This window comes from Andrographis paniculata, unplaced genomic scaffold (genome assembly GCF_009805555.1).
Source record: "Andrographis paniculata isolate CXL003 unplaced genomic scaffold, ASM980555v1 Contig60END, whole genome shotgun sequence".
Lineage (NCBI taxonomy): Eukaryota > Viridiplantae > Streptophyta > Magnoliopsida > Lamiales > Acanthaceae > Andrographis > Andrographis paniculata.
Window position 1 is genome coordinate 6110410 of NW_026137596.1, and position 14881 is coordinate 6125290.

At 31.3% G+C, this 14881-nt stretch overlaps 1 protein-coding gene across 5 annotated transcripts; it reads right to left on the reverse strand.

Annotated features, from left to right (window-relative positions):
* Window positions 1-10069: 10069 nt before the first annotated feature.
* Window positions 10070-13746, reverse strand: LOC127259294 (uncharacterized). 5 transcript variants are annotated; one of them, XM_051286519.1, is made up of 3 exons: window positions 12689-13746; window positions 11942-11997; window positions 10682-10995 (listed from the first exon to the last, which is right to left on the reverse strand). In XM_051286519.1, exons 1-3 carry the CDS (start codon window positions 13085-13087, stop codon window positions 10986-10988), a joined length of 465 nt encoding a protein of 154 aa, XP_051142476.1. In that variant the 5' UTR covers window positions 13088-13746; the 3' UTR covers window positions 10682-10985. The 5 variants fall into 5 exon arrangements, with proteins under 5 accessions (XP_051142477.1, XP_051142476.1, XP_051142478.1 ...); XM_051286520.1 differs by lacking the exons at window positions 10682-10995; window positions 11942-11997 and adding an exon at window positions 10070-10159; XM_051286521.1 differs by lacking the exon at window positions 11942-11997 and having other exon boundaries at window positions 10683-10995.
* Window positions 13747-14881: the final 1135 nt, after the last annotated feature.

Here is a 14881-nt window from a genome sequence, read left to right on the forward strand (position 1 = left end):
CCACCCACATCATACTGCAACTGTTTTACTATAAAACTAAACCTAACAATATGATAATGAACACACTTCTATGTAAAATAAGGTTATTTTCAATTTAAAACACATCAAAATAACTTATATTTGAAACGATGATGAGTTACAATGTCGAAGTAAGCTCGGCTGGTACTTAAGCTTGTACAAACTAGATAGAGACACAACACAAATATTACAGTATGCCACAAATTCGAAAGTACATAACTAAAATATTGATTTTTACCAAATTCAAAAAAATTAACTTAATTCTTAAACTTTGTTTTGGAGATAAACTCTGTTCTACATTTTGAGAAGATTGTACACCTTTGTTTTATCCTCTCGGTTGGTCTTTGATACAAAAAATTTTCAATGCAATGGCGGTGATAATTTCAAGAATGGCGGTTGGAGACGACAACCTAAAAGTAGAAGGTGAAAATTTTCTGAAAAAAAAAATGATTGAGATCGTGTGTATTTTTAAATTCAGTTATTTTTTAATTATTTTTGTAACCAATTATAGTATATAAATAATAAACCAAGGTACATCACTTTGAAATTAAATTTGTATAGCACGCCAATTTTAGAGTATGTAAATAAAGAACGTAGGTTTACATAAACGCAACGTAAGTACATAATATATTAGTTATATATAAACATAATTTTAGGGGCAAAATGGGTAGCAGGGAGCTATCTATAAATATTTTACAAAAGTAGGGAGTACAGTGTCTTGAAATAGTTTGGAGGGACTGAACTTAAATGTTATTTACCTGACAGGGATTTAAATCAAAGTCCCCCTTATATATATATGTTTATTTTATATTATTTTTATTAATAAGTAAAATACTATTCTCTCTGTCCGATATACAATATCTATTTTTATAATTTTCGTCATTCCACATGATTTTTAGAAATACGATCGTACACTTTAATTATATTTTAAATTTAATAATTTATAAGTTTTAAAATTTTAATTAAATTATTTAGTTATTTTTATTTTAATCTATATTTATTTTTATTATACAACAATTATTTTTATTAATATATTTTTTATTATTTACTAATTATATTTTATCTAAATTTTAAAATAAATAGTACTTATTTTAATTTTTGTTGTTTCATAATTAACTTATTCTATTTGGTTCATGGACTTGGTGGGATTCCATAAAATTTGAATTTTAAAGTTCTAACGAATCTATGTTTGGTAAAATATTGATAATGCAATTTAATATAAATGAGATTTTAAAATACTGCAAACGAGGGATTTTCCGGTAACGGATACCCTCACTACAAAAAAATAATATATTTGTAACGGAATTCCGTCCCTAAAGTTCACGTAGCTAACGTAATTCCGTTCCTAATTCCGTCTCTAATGTCATTAGTAATCGAAAAAATAGATTTAGAGACAAAAAAATTTTGTTTAAAAAATGATTTTTTCTTGTAGTGCCTATTACTTTAAGCAAATGAAGGATTTTCCACTAAGGTACCCTATTACTTTAAAATCTCATTTTCATTGCATTTTATATTTTACCATTATACCCTCTTATCCAACAAGAAAATCATTTCTCTTTTCTAATATTATGTATATATCTACATTTAAATTACTACCTCCATCTCACATACCGTATCTGCTACACTATAGACACGGTATTTTAGGAGGGGTGTAATTAGTAGATAATTAAGGATGTATTAGTGAAAATAATTATCCTATAATATAAATAATTATAAATTAAAATTAAGATAACTAATTAGTTTAATTAAAATTTTAAAAAAAATAAAATTAAAAAGTTTAAAATGAGATTAAAGTGTATAATCATTTTTCAAAAAAGGAAAGTGACATGGTACATGGGACGGACAGAAACGGCAACGTGGACATGGAATGTGGGACGGAGGGAGTATATTTTATTTGGTTCTATAAAAATATAATGTTTTATTTAAATATACTATTACAAATAAATATATTTATTCATAATCATTAATTTTATTTATATTTAATTATATTACTAATGATATTTTAAATAAATTAATAATTTAAATTTAGTTGACTGGTCTATTAATTTTGTATTTTTAGTTTAAAGTATTTTTGTTATATTAGATATGAGAAAAAGTGTCGGTAGTGTAAAAAAAATTAATACTACCTTCGTCCGGCTCTAGAGGTCCCATTTACTTTTTGCGTGTTGATCTTTGAATATTAATTATTATATGAAAACGTAGTACAAATTAAGAGAAAATGACAAAAATATTTCTATTAGTGTCTTATAATACCATTATAATGACATTTGTGCAAAAAATTATGCAAATATAAAGATATTTTAAATGTTAGTACAATGACACAAAATCTAAATGAGACAGTTAGTGGAATGGAGGGATTATGCTATATTAAATCATTGTATTTTTTAGTGTAGAGATTATATATTATATATTTTGTATAAATCTATATATTATATTTTTTAATATTAATAAAAAACCGTATTAAATTTCTTTTATTAGAATACACCTACTTTGGTAGAAAAAATAAATAAAGTTCACAAGAAATAGATGTAAGGTTTAATTTATCACAATAATTAAAACTCATTGAAGGATAATTATGTCATTTAAAATATAAAAAATTCAAATCCTTAGATTAATCTCCAAAACAAACTTAATTTGGGAAATATAAATACGAATTGTTTTACCAATTAAGATTCTAAATTCTAAATATAATAAATTATATCATATATAAATTCTACGATAGAATCTCAATCCTATATAAAATATATATATATATATATCGCGAATCAAACGGCCCCTTATATTTATCGTTGAATTAGGGTAAAGATATTTCTCAACAAATTTCCTTGCTCCTTAATATCCTTGAGTAAAGATATCCAAATCATCCATACAGTACAAACAAAATTGCTTTATATATTACTTTCGTTTAACTGTGTTATTATAAATACGAGAATTTATATATAATTAGTAAATAATTAAAAATTATATTTACGCAAAATTGGATATAAATCTCTATCTGTACAAAATTCTTGCAATTCAGTCCCTATTTCAAGATATTTACACTGCACTCTCTCCTTTTTCATTTTTCTTGTTTTCTCCTTCCCATTCTGTAATGGCCTTTCTCGTTCCCATTCTGTAATCACCAAAATCGATCGTTTTCTTCCGCGTGAAATCGAAGGTAAAGAAACCGGTGATTTCAAAATTGAAGCAACCATCTGCACACCATTATTTGCTGATCTTTAATACTTAGTCTCCGGCTGCCGATCTCGAACAGACATTTGTCCCTTCCGAAATCAATGCTGCCATCAAGCTGGTTACGCAACGTCTTTAACAAAAAGCGACGGATGTTAGGGTTTTTAAAAGTTAGTATTTGTTGTGAATTTATACTCCTTCAGAGGTAGATCAAAGTAGATGTTGTTTTGCCGGAGCTGTTCGAGAAGGAATCCCAACCGTGCCGTCATCGGTGAAGGAAGACGTCGCGGGTCTGTTGTTCATCGCTGGAGAACAGCTGCTGCCCGGAGCCGCCATCACTATCCGTCATTGGATAAATCGATCTCGAAGTTTTCAGTTGATGAATTTTGTGAAATATCGAACAGGTTTTGTAGTTTGTTTCTTGTCCTGTGCGTGAATCCCTCGAAGAAGAAAGGTTTGCTTTATTTTCTGAATTTAAGGGCATTGTTTGTTTTGATATCTTCTACTCTTGATTTTCCACTTGCATAATGTCTTTTTAGCTTTAGAATTATATTAATTTAAATTTTGTTTCGGTATTATTAATTTAGATTTTATTTCGAATTCACTCTCACTAATATATTTATTCGTGGTTATGAGGTTTTGTTTGATAAAAGTCATCGATTCGGGAATAAATTCACAATAGTAACTCTATTTAACTTGTCGTAGTAAATAAATACAGTTGCACTTTTAAATACCCTGGATAATATGATAGTTAACTTCACACTATTTGTAAATACTTTGTAAAGTAGGATGAGTACCTACCATTTTTGTTTTTTTAATAAAAGAAATATTATTACCATTTAGAACTAGAACTCTAAATAATTGTGGCGATATTTATTTGTAATTTTTTCTTTTTTATGCAGGGGCGAGGTAGTTCGGTTGTAAAATATTATATCGTGGTAATTTTTCTTTGTTATGTTGTGATAATATCATTTAAATATTATATTGCGGTAATTTTTCTTCATTTATCATGCAGGAACTAGGAATTGATACATGCCCGTTTTGTCTTTGATTGATTCTACATAAATTATTGTGGTGTGCATCGACAAGAAATGTGTTTGGCATATTTATGCATCCTCTCATATTCTCGATTGTATATTTGACATACGTACTTGCAATTTGCAACACACCTTTAATTTGAGATTCGAACATAACCGACGTAGTTGCAATGAGCGGGTATTATAGATCTTTTAAAGTTATAATTTTTTATTTTGAAATATGTACATCAATCATTTACTTTGTAATTACTTTTGGCATGTTGGGTGTAATGTAATATTATAAGTAAATATACAATAATAAGAACCAAAATTGTATTGAAACTTGTTTGTAAATTCGTTGCATTGTGGTATATGAATGAAAAGTACAAGATTCGACTATGGTCAATTATAAATTAATTGTTGACTACAGAGGTTTATTGAATGGTAACAGAGGTACAAGTCATGTTGCTCGATAGCTTCCATCACACGAGTATTAAACTAAAAGATGTAGGTACATGATTACCCACCTTCGTCGTAAGGCTAAATTTTGTAAGCATCTAAAAACGGAGTCCAGGTACACATTTTAGGAAAAAAAAATGGTACATTAAAATAAAAATGAGGTATATCAGAGGCGTGATGAAGTACTTAGTTATACAACCGACTTATTATTTTATAAAATGCTATTGAACGGTTTTTACTTGAGTCTACTAGTGTCGACAGGTCGCCTTGCTTTGTTTTATGGTCTCAATCATTTTGAATAGGATTGGTTGACCTAATACTTGGAAAACACTCAAAGTCCAAGTAGTAGATTACAATTCGCCATTTCAAGTAAGAAATACATTTGCCATATTTTGTTTTGTGTGAAGGAGTTCATGTTGCATCGACAAATCAAATTTCGTAGCAACACTCAGATAGCCTAATAACGATTAATATTTTAACCAACTAATTTGTCAATTTGTTTACCATCCATGTATATGTGTGAAAATGTTCTCCACTACATATTTGTAAAATGTGTACATTTCGCCTTTGGATACTCTTCAAGAATGTGTGAGAATACTATCATGCAGAATTCACCCGATAAAATATCACGAGTAATTATATAGTTCTTAAAATGATCGGTTTCCCGAGTTGAGGTTACATGGGCATAAGTATATGTATCTAGAATATTTGAAATATATGTACGGGTATGTGAAAAATGAAGCAGGACATAAATATATTGTATGCAGTTACATGACTATAGTACTCAAGTATTAACATTGAGTTTATAAGTATATATATAGATTTGAAAGGTATTATATGTTAAGTAGTAGGTATCTTTAAATTTAGTTGAGTTCCTACGATGGATGAGAATTCTCTAAATGAGTTCTTACAGTTTAGATTACTATGTGATGGGTCAAAATATTTTATAAGATGAGTGTTTGTTCTATTAGATAGAAAACACAAATGAAGTTCTAGTATATTACAACTCACCTTTTAAAGTAAATATTACATTTTTTTGTGTTACTTTGTGAGAGCGAATTCATATTGCATCAAATGTTTAATAATCTCGTAGTAGGGGCAGTGTAGCCTAGTAATGAAAAATATTTTTATAAATTTCTTTATGACTTCGTTTACCATCCACAAATAGATATTAAACATTTATTATATATGTGTAATGATATTTTTTCGTTGGATATTTGTAAATGTTTACTATTGCATTTTAATACTCTCTGAAAATGGGTGAGAATACTATCAAGTTGAATTTATCTCTATTTACTATTAACAAATGGGTATATGGTATCCAAAATTATAAGTTTCTTAAGTAGGGGTTCCACGGGCATAAGTATGTGTACTCGGAGCATTTGGTATTATATTATAGGTACATAACTAGTGAATTACGATATAAATATAGTGTATGTAGGTACATGAATGTATATACCGGGTATTAAAATTGACAATAGAGGTACACATATTTATAGATAAGGTATTAGGTGTAAAGTACCAAGTATCCGTAAATATAATTGATTATTTACAACAACAGTTAATCCTCTAAAAGAGGAGCATAAGGAACTCGATGAGAGCATGTCCCCTGTTATCATCTATTATACCCTAACGAAAAGTTTAATCACTGTACGTATATATTCAACAAGTTATGCAACACATTCAATGGCATTGTAGTAGACATTGTAAATATTCTAATTGGGAGTATTTTTATGAGTATTATGCAAGTACATAAACTGCTATTTAAAGTATATCGCTGGAATCCGATCATACTAACTCGATTTATAAAAACTCCATTCATTATTCTAACCATTTACAGAATCATTAAGAAATTTAGCTCCAACAACCGAGATAATTCCGAATGAAAATACATAATAATCAATTCCATATACAAATATGGATGTGATTGTTGAAATTCAGGCAGGCCCAATTAATCTTCTTGCTTCGTCACCATGCATAGTCACCAATCGCAGTAAGGTCATCCACATACGGTAACAAAAAACAGAGGTACAGAATAATTTGCCGTACAAAATAAAATATTTGTAAAAATAAGGAAAATAAAGAGACGCGCTACATCAACAACGGATAAAAGCTCCAGTCCCTGCGCTAGAGCCTCATGCAGCTTCTGCAACACCTAGGCACAGGCCAGAGAACGTGACTTGCCCCCAAAATATCCTAACAAAGCATTCATCGCTGCTGATGCATTGTCCCTGACGTAAAATCCCGTCGAATGTAGTCCTCAGACTATAGAATATTCCTCCACTTCAAAGGGTAGCTCAATGTCGGCTCGGATGTTGAATGACGTGGACTCCGGGCTGAAGTTATTAACCAAGACAGGAAGGCGGTGCCACGTCAGTCTCATATTGGGGCAATCCAAAAAATGACTAAACGAAGTCATTTTAATGGCTCTAATATGTTCATCCAACATGCTTTTTTTTTTTTTTTTTTTTTTTTTTTTTTTTTTTTTTTTTCAGTTTCTCCACCTTATTGTGGAAAAATAGTGTTGCAAATCTGCTGATAACCAATTTGTATTCCTTCTCCGGTATGTAAATAAATATCATCAGTCTATATTACCCAAATCTCGAATTTATTTAAAATTTTATCAGTATATATCAGGAGTACGTAACAACACATTCCGAGTATACAGTAGTCCCCTTAAAATATACTACTTAGCAATTAACTAACCTGAAAAATGCAACTCGGAGTGCCCAACAAATTACACATTTGTCAATCCACAAATATTACTAATTACCGAATAATCAAACACAAAAACTCAAATATGCAACTCCGGTTAACTAAACAAAAGTCTATAAAAGTAACAAAAATTATAGATTAAATAAATAAAATCACCCAAAATCAGTGCCAAATTAAAACATCTAACCCGATCTACGTAGGCAAATATACAAACAATTTCAAACCCGGTTAACTAACACAACTACATCGATCACCTAGGACTCCTCAACATCGAACCGAGACATACAAATACAGGACCAAGCTTACACCCCAAACAATCGAACAAACTACAATATAAAATACTAATGTCAACAAAATAAACAATTGAAAAAGGTTTGACCAGACACTTACTTCTTCGATCTTGTTTTGGGGATGGGAGCACGTCAGCTATTTTTTTTTTCACCATTTTTACACCGATCGGTCGCCACTTGACCGCTGAGGATTGGAGGGCGTCAGGGTTCGCCTGAAGATGGAAGATGTAGGGTTTAAATAGGGATGAGGGAAGTTATGAAACGTTTCCTGCTTCAACCCCTGTTAAATCGTGGGTAATTTTTTTTTTTTAATTCGCGAAAAAAGTACGCGATATTTAAGTAGAAGTATACAAAGTTATAATGGGGGTAGAACGGAAAATAATGTAGGTATATATTACAATATTGGAAGTATTGATCAACCTATTTCGACTACCTATTGCGTATACAACGGTGATTGGGAAAAAAACAAAATTAGGGAGTTATAACAAACCTAATTCCTAAAGTAGGGACTGCAGTCTAATTAATTTTCAATTGAGACTTGAATTTCAAGTGAATTTATCTTACATGGATTTTAATTCAACTTTCCCTTAATATTATTATTTTTATTAAAATAATTTAAAATTAAAAATTTGGTCATATGAAACCCACCGAGCTCAAATATATAATATATTATATATAAACAACAACAATAACAACAACAACAATAATAATAATAGTAATAATAATAATAATAATAATAATAATAATTTTTAAATTTTAATAAATATATTTATCAGTTATAATTTGATTAATTATATCAATAATAACTATATAATATCAATGATAACATATTAACTATATCAATTAATTAATATAATTACTTTTATTAAAAAATTAAAAAAAAAAAAAGAAATAATCACGTGAGAATCTACCGATCTCAAATATATTATAATAATAATAATAATAATAATAATAATAAATTTTAAAATTTATATTTAATAAATATATACTAGTTATAAATTCATTAAGTATTTCAATATAACTATATAATATTAATAGTAACCTATTAATTATATCAATTAATATAATTATTTTATTAAAAACTAAAAGAAAAAGAAAAATTTAAGTCAAACCCATAATATTAAGAGTAACATATTAATTATATCAATTAATATAATTATTTTATTAAAAACTAAAAAAAAAAAAAAAAAAAAAGTTAAATCAAAACCTAGCGCTCTCAAATATATAATATACAGATTATATTAAGTTCGGCCTTCAAGATGATCGATCTCACTTTACTTTCAAACCGGAGCTTCTATGAGTTGGTTTGTAAGTTTAAAAAATTGTAATTGTAACACTATTTACAAGAAAAGAAAAAAAAAAAAAAAATGGTAGGATAGGCTAACTCAATGAGTTCAATTCATTTGGTTAGCTTTACGATTAACAAAAATTTGTCACACATTGCTTAAATAGAAAATTTTGAAGTTTTCGAATTTGAAAATTTTAATAATAATAAAAAATTAGTATTTTATCTAATATTTTAGGAGATATTTTTCTAAAAATCATTGTGTAGATGAATAATATCAAAAATTTCAGAAGTATATGTAAATAGAACACCATATAATACATTTGCTATGGTAGAAAATATTCGGCTTATGAAATATTGGGAACTTAGGTTTATTGTGGCCCAATCCATATTTTAGTAGTTAGTCTCAAAATTGTCCATAATTTTTCTGTGGTTTCGAAATTCAGCGTAAATTTTCTATTTACTTTAAAATTGAATAGCGTACCTTTATACTTTAAAAAAATATTCTTATGAAACCCCCGTGATACAAAAAATATAAATATGAAATTATCTTCTCATCATATAAAAAATGTGAAAAAAGTTTCATACAATGTTTTTTAAAGTATAAAAATGCGTCATGCAATTTTTAAAGTACAATGAGATTTACTCTGAATTTCAAAACGTTATGGACAATTTTGCTCATATTTTATAAGAAACCGATAGTGTGAGAAATAGAAAGGGGAGGGGGAGAGTATTGAAAATTTTGACCATTCGAGATCAAACCCAACGAGTCATTTGATAATACATTAGTTAGTCCACTCCTTAGCTCGGTCCACCAACCTTAAGTCCAATCCTTAGTGATTTTCTTATAACCGTGAGTGGTTGTGAGCTATTTAATCCCAATAGTTCATTCCTTGAGTGAGAGGGTGAAAAAAAAAAGAGGGGTCTTTTGGGGAGAATTTCATCAGCGAGATAGAGAGAGAGAGGAATTCCGATGAGCGTAAAAAGTCTTTTTTGAGTGCCGATTTCGGTGGGTGAAATAAGAAGCATAATAGCAAAGTAAAAAATTTGTTTTATTGAAAAAAGAAACTGCCTTATATAGGCTTAGTTACTGACTAAATAAAGCGTTGTTATAAGAAAAAGAAGATTACAAATTTTGAAATACGACTTTATGCTTTAGAACTTGATACCCGAGCAAGGTTGAGCCCAAGTTTGAGAGGTTCAACCTGGAGAAATGATGATGAAAAAGTTTCAAAGGGAAGTTCTTAGTAAACATATATGCAAGCTGATGATCGGATGCAACATGCTGGGGCAGAACGAAATCAGTGGAATAATGGTGATGCACTAAATGGCAATCGACCTCTAGATGTTTGGTGTGTTCATGAACGAAACCACATGCAAAGATGCGACCCAATGATCTATGGTGGGAGCATGCATGAACTGACTAAGTTGTTGCACATCAAAGCAAATATCCGGCACCAAGGTAAAGAAGTCGGCTAATCAACCGGTGAAAACCAAGAGGAGAATGAAAATGAAAACCTAAGCTTGTAAGAACAGTATGGGGAGGTAGAGGCATAGATGCATGGGAAGGAAGAGTGTCCTCAATGTCTTCCAATATATCAGCAATATGTTTCTGCTGTGAAACCCGAATACTATCTACGGATATAGACAATTCCAAACCAAGAAAATAAGAGGCATCACCTAAATTCTTAATTGTAAACTCCTTATCCAAGGCATCTTTCAATTTGTCAATTACAGCAGAATTTGATCCTGTAACTAAATATCATCCACATAAACAACAAGTAGCAGCATGCAGTTTAAAGAGGCAAGAATCATGAGATGATTGAGTAAAGCCATATTGTAAGAGAAACAAGATCAAGGCACGATTCCATTGGCGCAGGGCCTACTTGAGACCATAAAAAGATCGATGAAGCTTAAGCACTAAACCGGAAGAAGATTTTTGGTATCCAGGTGGTGGAATCATATATAAGTCCTCTTCGAGTGACCCATGGAGAAAAGCATTATTGATGATCTAATTGTGCAAGCTTCCAGTTAGAAGAGGCTGCAACAGGTAATATGTTTAGCAACCGCAACAAAAGATTCACTATAATCAACGCCATAAACCTGATGATATCCCTTGGCAACCAAGTGCGCTTTAAAGCGATTGACAGTCTCATCAAAATTAAACTTTGTTCGAAATACCCATTTACAACCAATAGCAGTTTATATGGAAGTGTGATAACTATCTAGGCGTGATTTTTTTCTAAGGCATCTAACTTTTTAACCATGGCTTAAACCCAATGAGCATGAAGTTTAGCTTGATTATAAGATGAAGACTTGTCATTTAGATTAGAGGCTGGAACATAAGAAACGACATAGGAGCAGTCATAGTCCGCAAATTTTCTAGGAGGTTTTGTTACTCTCAGTGACCTCCGCAGAACTAGAGGAGATGAATTGGAAGAAAGTTCCTGATCTATATTTTCCTCGTGAGGCTCGCACAATGCATCATCAGTGCCCATGAAATAGAGACTTGCAAGCAGAATTCAAAAATTTTGAACCATTCTAAGAACATTTATTCTGCAATTATATTGATTCTGGACAAGAGCTGCAAACATTTTCAAAAGGCCTACTATTTCACTTTTACATTGCATAAGATAGATCCAAGTGCATCTAGAGTAATCATCATCAACCAAAGTTAGAAAATATCGAGCCCTAATATACTAATGGTGCCATACGGTCCCCAAACATCAACATGCAATAGTTCAAAAGGCTTAAAGGAGCATGAGTCGTTTTTCTCAAAACTCAATCTGTGAAACTTAGAGCGAAAACAAATATCACAATGTTTATGTAAATTGGCAAGTGAGGTACAAACAGGAATATGTTTCATTGCTCCAAGTGAAGGGTGACCAAGTCTTTTATGCCATAGATTATTATTAGTACTCACAGTAGTTACAATGCTAGCAGCAAATTCCAAAGAAACTTTATCATCAGTAGAACTAGACACATACTCATATAGGTGCTTAGTCAGCTTCCTAGCCAATAGAGTTGCATGATTAGTTAGGTCCTGCACCATAAATCTAGTCTTAGTGAACTGAACTGTACAAGGCTGATATGCAGTTAACCGTTTCACCGAAACAAGATTCATATTAAGAGTGACAAATTTGCGCGTGCCATCAGGTAAAATAACATAATATGTTGTGGTAAGTGACAAAGGATTAACAAGCATATGCGCATCACCACATAAATGACATGAAGAACTAGAACCTATAATCCAAACATGTTTATCTGCCTTACATAATGTTGAAAAACTAGAGATTGTACATGCATACTCCATTGCAGTATTAATAGATTCAAGAGGAGTGGAGATGTTGAATGATAGAGAATTCTCTTGCAACACTTTTTTTTATCAAGCATTGTTAATTTTCTTAAGACAATGAACTAGGTGTTAGAATATCTTGAGCAACAGTAACTAAACTAGGCATCTTAATCCTCTTTTCTTGATAATTCTCTTTATCTTCTAATTCCTTTCCAGATTCACACTTGCATACAGGATGTGGTGCAAGTTTTTTTTTAATTTATCCATATGTATTGCACCTGCGAGACGATTTTCTTTTAGATCCAAAGAATTTTTGGTCCATGACATTGACCATAGCTTTCTACCAAACTTTTTCATAGCTCCTCTATAATTCTGGATAGCCGAAAAGCTTTTGAAACTTTTTTTGAAATCGAATTGATTATCCACATTTTAACCATACCTTCAGCTCTTCTCTACTGTGTAAATTCCAATTCCAGTGAGTTTCTTCAGGAATCGGTATTGTACCATCAATAAAACCGATTTTAGACTTTGCAATTAAGGCGTCTTCAATAGCAGTTCGCCTATCAAGGAAGTTTGAACCATCAAACGGTGTAGTAACAAGCATCATACCAAGATGATCTGAACCATGGAGAAGAAAGTCATCTCGAACAATAAACAGAACCAGACGCTCCGAAATTTCCAAACACTGGAGCGACCGCTGCTCTAATTTCATCATTGTTGGCCATCTTAACACGATTGGAATGCCAAACCTAGTGCGAGTGAGGAGAAATTTTTGAAAGGGATTAGGGATTATTGCTCTGATACCACGATGAAATCGAAATAAGAAGCATAACAGCATAAGTAAAAAATCTGTTTTTATTGAGGAAAGAAACTGCCTTATATAGGCTTAGTTACAGACTAAAGAAAAAGTTGTTATAAGAAAAAGAAGAATACAACTTTAGAAATGCGACTTTATGCTTTAGAACTTTTAACATATTGGGGTCTATTCGTGGCCGGAGAAGAGATCCGTTTTCACTGGTGCAGGATCGGCAGAGGAGCTGTTGGTTACCATCGCCGAGTGATTCGCCGGAGGAGGAGCAGTCGTCGTTTCGGAGTACACCACTGTTATTCGGAGCAAAGTCGCTGACCGCCGCCTCTGCTTTCCAGATCTGCTGGTCGCTGTCACCTGAGAAAATGACCGGTGAAGTCGCCGCTGCCGAATCGGAGGAAAGCCGCCGCCGTTGTCGACCTAGTTGCTTCCGGAGATGATGGCTGAAACTGTTCGTAGTGTCGTCGATGGAACATATCAATTATGGAATTACGAATCAATTTTGGGTTTGCAATCTCAAACCAGGAAACGAACAGGAAAAATTCTTTAGTACAATTCTTTCAATTAGGCCTATTTGTTTGTGTTTTCCTTTTCGATTCCAAATTTTCTCATATAGCCTTAATTCGATGAGTTCCGGGCGAACGCTCTTTGAAGTGTGATTACCATGGAATTTTTTGTACTTAGTCGGATTTTTGACGAAATAAAAATAAGGGCTCCAGTCCCAGTGACAATCCAACACAAACACAACAATGAAAATTTAACTAAAGAGCATAATAGAAAGAATAATAAATTGAAAGTAATGTCCTAATTTATAAAATTGAAATATTACTAAGTTTTGAAATAAAAATATAAAATCTCAAAATAATTGGATAGAAAGTAAATATAAAAATAATATGAAAAAAATTACAAAATATAAAGATAAGAGATTAATTTTTACTCTTCCTTCTTCATAACTAGTTTTAATACTTAATATGTTTCATAAATAATAAGTATTTAATTAATATGAGATTCTTTTATAAATTTAAGATTGAATTTTATTTATTAATATTTTATATTAATTTATATTACTACAAATATAGGTAAAATGGGTCTTATTTAGAGTAGGCCCTGGACGGGCGCCCGACCGGTCTTGATCTGAGCCGAATGTCAATTATAAAGAAGTCCGGAAAAGAAGGTGCTGAAGTTGTTTGGAGCTATTGATGTGTAGATTGAAGGAAACCTAGCTGTCTTGGTCGTTGTTGTTCGCACTCAACGGAGAAATGAGCTAGACCGCCATCGGACATGTTGTTATTCGGAGATGCTAATTCACCGTTGTTCATCGTTGTTGCCTTGCCACCCGGAGTAGAACACCATCAATCCGTCACTAGAACTTCGATTAACCAATTTTGTTTGTCTCTCGAATGACTTCCACATCAAACAAAATTTGCTTTGTGCATTACTTTATAATTACTTAAGGCTCGTTTGTTTAAATTTATGTTTTTAAAAGCAATTGCAAAAGCATTTTGTAGAAAGTCTCAACGTTGAAATCTTCTTTGAAGGAAGCAAATAACGGTTCTGGAATCGGCCTGGTACAAGTGAGGCTTGTTAGATAATTAACAGTGAATCTGAAATGTGACAAAATCAAATCACCAAATCTGATAACGAGATCAAAAATTAGATTTAAATGAATTCGAGCCTTGCGTACCACGCTATTTCCTTGAAGCAAATTCGGCCCCTCTACCGATTACCTCACATGATAGAACGAATTTCTTACGGAATAACAGATTTTACAAACCAAAGTTGGAAGCTTTTTGGAGAGAAAACTTGTAGAGAGAAATTAGTTTT

What these genes read in the sequence shown, in the direction of transcription:
- LOC127259294 (XM_051286518.1), bottom strand. Translation starts at nt 13,087, where the DNA reads ATGCTGTTATGCTTCTTATTTCGATTTCATCGTGGTATCAGAGCAATA. An exon ending in ACAGTAGAGAAGAGCTGAAG is followed by an intron (nt 11,998 to 12,688) that starts GTATGGTTAAAA and finishes TTTATGGTGCAG; the next exon opens with GACCTAACTAATCATGCAAC.